Consider the following 6,849-nt stretch of genomic DNA (forward strand, 5'->3'; position numbering starts at 1 on the left):
TAAGAGAGACCAAACCAACACCTAGCAACGTGATGCGCACGCTTTGGACCTCAACTTTTGGAACCTAAACGCCTAGGAGCAGCTCATGCGTTCTTAGACCAAGCCAACGACAATTGTTTACATCAGATTACTTAAGGGATCGACCCGAAACCCAAAAAATGTGTGTTTAATATATTCTAATAATTGGTACAATTTAGGTCCAACAGAAAACCAGTCACTTAATGTCAAAATTAAATGTGATAATGGAAGGCGAACACATCTTGCAGAGTTCACAACAGCAAGACCCATGTGGAGGATATCTGCTTAACACACAAAACCGAAACAAGGTACAAGTCATTATGGCAACATGGTCATTTTTATACGAACGTACAAGTCAATAAAGCATCATTTATGCCTATGAAAGGGATGATTCCTCTTTCTTCAAGGTTTTGCAGGTCACAGAATCATGACTCATCATCATCAGTCATCTTACCTTTAGGTTTTCCACTGTTTTACTTCTACTCCAAAACATTAAATACTATCACTTTGCAACTAAGCAAACAACCCCTATAAAACCATGTTCTTGAGCTTCATTTACAAATGAAAAGTTTTCATTTTCAAAATATTTTACCAACACAAATGTTTCATCTTTGTTTTCTATTCCTGTTGTTATCACCGGTTAAAAGTAATGGCGAAACCATTACCACGTTTCCTGCTATTCTCATATTCGGTGATTCAACGGTCGATACGGGTAATAACAACTACATAACGACAGCCGTTAAAGCTAACCATTACCCTTACGGAAAAGACTTCCCAGCCCACTTTCCAACGGGCCGGTTTTCAAACGGAAAGTTAACCGTCGATTTCTTGGCGTCTATGTTAGGGGTAAAAGAGTCGATTCCACCATTCCTATACCCCGGTCTTTCCACCTATGAGCTAGTTACAGGTGTCAGTTTTGCATCAGCTGGAACTGGTTATGATACCCTCACTACTGCTATCACTAGAGTTTTACCGATGTCTAAGCAAGTTGAATATTTCAAGAGTTATAGCGAGAGATTGAAGAAGATTGTTGGGGAAAAAGAAGCGCGGAGGATTATAAATCGTGCGTTGGTTGCTGTTAGCGCGGGTACTAACGACTTTATCTTCAATTTTTATGATGTTCCAACAAGGCAAGCCGAGTTCAACATTTACAACTACCAAGAATTCATCCTAGAAAGACTTCACGACTTTGTTAAGGTGTGTGCGTGTGTGAATTTATGCAGTTAATGCGGTAAAAAATCGGATATCGGTCAAGGACCAAAATATGAGATATCGGTTATCGCGGTGGGATTTATATATATATAGCAATTTAACACCAACAATTCAGTATACTCTCCTACCACTAACAAATTAAGCTTTTGCAACTTGAAAAACACTAACAATTGTAGAAAGTAGGAACTGATTAAGACTTAAAACACTAACATTTCGCACTTACAATTATTAATTACGACTTAAAACACTAGTAGCATCAATAAGAAGAAATCAGGAAATCGGTGATATATCAGTCAAATATTGGTCAATATCGCCAATAATACTGGTACCGATATTCTGACCGACATTTGACTCCGATATTTTACATGGTGACCGATAACCGATATATCGGTGATATATCACCGATATTAACTGTACAGTGTGAATACCGATATATCGGTGACCGATAACCGATATATCGGTGATATATCACTGATATTAACTGTATAGTGTGAATACATATATGTGCATTTACGTGTATAAAAGTTTGTGAAAACTGAAACTTGTATGATGAACTGCAGGAGCTTCATACACTTGGTTGCAGAACAATGCTAATAGCCGGGCTTCCACCTATTGGCTGTCTACCAATACAAATTACAGCTAAGTTTAAAGAACTAGATAGAAAATGCATATCGCAACAAAATGTGGAAGCTCAAGCCTATAACAAAAGGCTTAAAGAACTTACGTTTCAAATACAGATGTCTCTTAAAGGAAGCAGAATCTTCTATGTAGACATATACAAGCCGATAATGGACATGATTAGAAGTCCAGAAATACATGGTGAGTGTGTATATAGTAGAAGTGACAATTTTAACACATTTCGTTATAAAGAGTTAATTTGTATTAATAAAATACAGATTTTTATTGTAAAGATAATGTTTTTTATAATCATGATTCATAATTAACTATTTAACATATAGATTAGGGTAAATTACTTTTTGAGTCCCTGTGTTTTAGTGGTTTTTACTAGTTGAGTCCGAAAGCAAAAAGTTTAACGACCTGAGTCCATATAAGCATTTTCATTAACCATTTGAGTCCTTTTGGGTCCAAATTTTAACCTTTTGAATCCAATTTTTTGGACTCAAATCGTTATAAAATGAACAAAATTGGACTCAAAACGTTATAAAATAAATGGCTAGGGACTCAGGGCGTTAAACTTTTTGATTTTGGACTCAAGTGATTAAAACCACTAAAACACAGGGACTCAAAAAGTAATTTACTCTATAGATTATTTATAGTACTTTAAAAAAATGCATGCTCATGAGTCAACTCGATTAGGCCCTTTTCGGCTGTGCTTAAATAGTTTGTGACCCATGTATATGTTTCAGGTTTTACTGAAACCGTGAAGGGCTGCTGTGGAACAGGGTTGTTGGAAGCGGGACCTATATGCACCCCACTCACTCCATTGTGTCAGAACTCGTCTGAATATTTGTTTTTCGATAGCATTCATCCTAGTGAAAAAGCTTACCGTTATGTTACGGAATGCCTTATGAAAGAAATCATTGATAAGTTGTAGAAAGTACATAAAATTATTCACTAGTTTGTGCATATAAATCAATTCATCTGTTTTACTAAACCTATTTAGCTGGACAACTGCATATGGTCTAATGGTGGTCATACCCGCACCATTTCTTACAGGTTTCAGATACGTCTATCATCAAAATTAACTAGTTTCTCATTGTAACAAAGCTAATATGTCATAAACGAAAGTACAAAACATAAGGTTTTCTGAAGAGCAAGAGAATTAGTTTCCATTACATTTGTATAACTGGGCATCGATGGATCAACATTAACCACATACAAATGGCCAACATTTTACAAATGTTACATGGCATAAAACATAATCCACATAAACTACGCTAGAAAAGTATGCATACATAAGACAGTATGATACAAAACTGAACTTGTATCAATGAAAAGCGAAAGCAAGGGTGGCTTACTTGATGGCGTTTTATTTCCGACCACTTCCGGATACTGCAGTTCCTTGAAACAAACCATCAATTCGGGCCTCGACGTCTTCAACCTCGAATTTAACGTATTTCTCAGCGTATTTAGCAATATCTTGGATATTTTGAAACCTGCCAAGAAAACTTCTATAAGCTGGAAGCAAAGCGGAACCCACCGAATGCTTCAGTTCCTCTTTCAACTGCTCATCAAATATAGCCCATGTGGATTGAGTTCTACAAATCTCCTCGAATTGAGAATTAAATAGCTTAAGCTTTTCTTTCATGGCCTTTGAAGCGACATTAGGAGATAAGTTATTGTTGTCTAATTTCAAAGCATTCAGTATCTTATTCCATGAACTTCTTTGGTAATTCACGTGATACTGTCTAACTTTTGCTGTGTGTTTTCTGACCCAATCATCGCCTAGAAGCGAACCCAATTCATCATCTTTAACCTTTTTAACAATGTACCTTCCATTGTTCATCATGAAAACTGAGGATAAAGCAGGGTCCCTGTAAATCTTGGATTTTGCCTCTAGATTGCTCTCTAAGACTTCCATAATCCAAGCCATTTGTACTGCTAATGGAGATGACGGTGATAAAGATCTATCCACCACCACCGGAGGTACAACATTTTCATCGAAAACTTGTTCTAGGGTTGGTCGAGAACAGGCAGCCCGAAGATAATTCATGACATAACGCGTTATCGGATGCAGACCGCCACCAGGAACCGCAGCTTTAGCCGGATCACGACGGATTAAATTCTCTAATTCCATAAAAATACCTCTAATCGACTCCCCTAGTCTTTTCCAAACACCTATAGCTTCATTTCTTATAAACAAACAATACTGATCAGCAAACAGTACCTCAATTTCCGGCATCAAATCCTTCACCGCTTCATAAACATCAAGAATCTTAAACAACCTATCCGGCGCCCTACTCCCCATCGCAACCCCATTAGCAAAATTAAGCAGCTCCATAACTGAAACCCTACACGCCTCCATAAACGAAAGATCCGCCGCAGCAGCCGTAGCCGACGAATACCCAAACACACGGTCACACAATCGTCTTTCACTCGGATAAAACACTCTAACCGCCATATTAATCGCTTTAATCCACTTATCAATCTCAATCTCATCATCATCATCTCTCACCCCGGCATTCGACTTCTGCAAACCCGAAAACCCTAACCGAGACAAACTCTCTTCCAAAAACTCCCTCCTACACAAACTATACGCCATCGAACACTCCTTCCCATACCCCGCCCCCACCATCCGCTTCGATATCTCGTGCAGATCATTAACCGTCCCCGCAGGCACCGCGTCGATAATAATATTATAATCCGACACCGGATGCGCCACCGGAATCTCCACATCCTCATATCCTTCATTCTCCTCATCTTCATCAGACTCCACATAACCACCACTCCCTCTCCCACCATAATCAACCGAATCTCCACCGCCGCTACGTTCCATCAACAGCTTAAACTCCTCTTCCAGCCGAAACATACACTGTTGAAGCAAATCCTCAGCTCGGTCAAGGCAAGCCGTGACGGCTTTATCAGCGGCTAACGGCGTCCACTCGCGGATCGAAGCAACCAGCTCGTCAACGGCGTCGAGGAACGTACTCGCGTCAGCTGAGTCGGACCAGATCGGATGGTCAACGGTGACGTAACGCGAGATCTGGCGATCGAGTGATTTTAGGGTTTGATCGAGCACGGAAACACCGGTTCTCGAATCGTCGGGATCGGCTAGGGTTTCGGTGAGTTTTTCGCGTAATCTACCGTCGAAGTTTGAGAAGATTTGGAGGATATCGTCGGCCATGGCGTTGTCGGTGTGACCTAGGGTTTTGGCGATGTGACGTGCGACGGCGATTAGCTTTTCTTCACCGTTTTCCGCCATTGTTGAAGGTGAATTTGGTGGATTGAGTGATTGAGTTAGGGTTTTGGTGAAATTAGGGGTTGTAAATTGGGATTGAGGTGGTTTATGTTGGTGAGAATTGAAGAGAGATTGATGAGATCACGGGAAAGTTCATAGAAGACGCGGATTCTGTGAATAACTGATAGAATAGTAATAACAATAAACAAAGAGAGGGGGGGGGGGGGGGGTGATGGGGAAGAAGAAGAGGTGACAGTTGATAATATTATTAGATTGGTTACTTTGAGTATTTAAATTATTAAATTCATTGGTTAACTAACATTTCCTTGGATTCTTTGCCACTATAGTATAGGTTTTGTTTATATTCTAAAAGATCTCTAATTTGTATAGGTTTTGTTTATATTCTTAAAAAAGTTATTTTTAGGATTGTAAATGAATTGAACGAATACGAATAGAGTATGTTTATGTTAGTTTTTTTTCGTTTAATTTTAATTGAACATGAATATAGACGAGGAAATGAACGAATTTTCTTGTTCATGTTCGTTCGTTAAAAAAATAAACATGTTCGTCTTCTTTAATGTTCGGTTTTAACATTCTAATTAACACTTCAATAATTTATATGAACAAACATAAATGAATGCATAAACGAACATATATGAACAAATATATATAAATCTTTATATTAATAATATCAAACATACATACACAATATACATGTGTGTGTTTAACTTTTGTATTAATTTTTAAACAAATATAAATGAACCTTTGTAATAAAAATATGACACATAAACACACACGCGTGTGCGCGCACATATGTGTGTTGAACTTTTGTATTAAAATTTAAACAAATGAACATGAAAAGCGTAAATAAATGAACGAACAGAGACGTTCACAAATGTAAATGAACAAATTGGACATGTGTTTATGTTCGTTGATTTAGTTAAATGACTAAAAATGTTGTTCATGTCCGTTCATTTATTAAATAAACGAACTTTCCATAACACAATTCATGAAAGATTCACTGAACGTTCAGTTCGTTAACAAGTATATAACCGCATCTCATTCTTCAAATTTATATGAAAAAGCAAATAGATAAAAAATACTCTACATTTTAAATATTGAGATGGAGATGGAGATTCCCATGTGAGTGGTCTAAAGTTATAAATAATTAAGTAATCATACAAAATTTTAACATATAATTTCTTCAATTATGTATACTTCATAAAAAATTGGATATGGGCGAGTTGTTAACTAGGCGTGTCATCGTTGGCTAGATTTGAAATTTTCTTACGATATAGAGTTTGGTTTAGTCAATACCGTTATAGTTACTGTTTTTAGTAAATGATTACAACAACAACATTGAATGTTATCAAAAACATGTGAAGACATCGGATGTTAGGACCTTTTCAAATCAATAAAGTTGTGGCCATGACCATCTCAATATTTCTAGAAGAAAAAATGATATCGATTTTTAATATGATGGTGTAAATGAGTTCGTCTTCTCGTGATCTACTTCAGATCAGCATGTTAAAAGCTCAAATTGAGTCTCCTTTCAAAAAATAAAAAAGCATGAATTCAGTCAAAGGCGAGGATCCAGTCTTCTTTCTACACCTTCATCACACTCCTACATATAGTCAGATGGTTTAAACAACATTCTTTTCTGTACCAGAAATCAATGTAACCAATCTGCAGGTAAACTTGATCAAATTCCCCTTTTTTATTTACACCCAACAGATCAATTGTTAATTTGTTGGGGATGC

The 6,849-nt window shown here is 37.2% G+C and overlaps 2 protein-coding genes and 1 long non-coding RNA gene across 3 annotated transcripts; 1 reads left to right on the plus strand and 2 right to left on the minus strand.

Moving 5' to 3' along the window:
* The first annotated feature begins 602 nt into the window (after nt 1–602).
* On the plus strand, nt 603–2,827 carry LOC110873214 (GDSL esterase/lipase At2g30310). Its single transcript, XM_022122150.2, has 3 exons — nt 603–1,215; nt 1,791–2,049; nt 2,598–2,827. Exons 1-3 carry the CDS (start codon nt 619–621, stop codon nt 2,783–2,785), a joined length of 1,044 nt encoding a protein of 347 aa, XP_021977842.2. The 5' UTR covers nt 603–618; the 3' UTR covers nt 2,786–2,827.
* Nucleotides 1,390–2,267, minus strand: LOC118481263. Its single transcript, XR_004865133.1, has 2 exons — nt 1,955–2,267; nt 1,390–1,846 (listed from the first exon to the last, which is right to left on the minus strand). It is a non-coding gene; the product is annotated as an uncharacterized LOC118481263 (long non-coding RNA).
* Nucleotides 2,828–2,947: 120 nt separating the features above from the next.
* LOC110873213 (exocyst complex component EXO70B1) lies at nt 2,948–5,329 on the minus strand. The gene has a single exon (XM_022122149.2). It carries the CDS (start codon nt 5,111–5,113, stop codon nt 3,221–3,223), a length of 1,893 nt encoding a protein of 630 aa, XP_021977841.1. The 5' UTR covers nt 5,114–5,329; the 3' UTR covers nt 2,948–3,220.
* Nucleotides 5,330–6,849: the final 1,520 nt, after the last annotated feature.

Source organism: Helianthus annuus, chromosome 8 (genome assembly GCF_002127325.2).
Source record: "Helianthus annuus cultivar XRQ/B chromosome 8, HanXRQr2.0-SUNRISE, whole genome shotgun sequence".
NCBI lineage: Eukaryota > Viridiplantae > Streptophyta > Magnoliopsida > Asterales > Asteraceae > Helianthus > Helianthus annuus.

Excerpts from the sequence above, each read along its gene's own strand:
- LOC110873214 (XM_022122150.2), top strand. The coding sequence starts at position 619 with ATGTTTCATCTTTGTTTTCTATTCCTGTTGTTATCACCGGTTAAAAGT. Across the intron at positions 1,216-1,790 it reads GACTTCACGACTTTGTTAAG|GAGCTTCATACACTTGGTTG; the intron begins GTGTGTGCGTGT and ends GATGAACTGCAG. Across the intron at positions 2,050-2,597 it reads TAGAAGTCCAGAAATACATG|GTTTTACTGAAACCGTGAAG; the intron begins GTGAGTGTGTAT and ends TATATGTTTCAG.
- LOC110873213 (XM_022122149.2), bottom strand. The coding sequence starts at position 5,113 with ATGGCGGAAAACGGTGAAGAAAAGCTAATCGCCGTCGCACGTCACATC.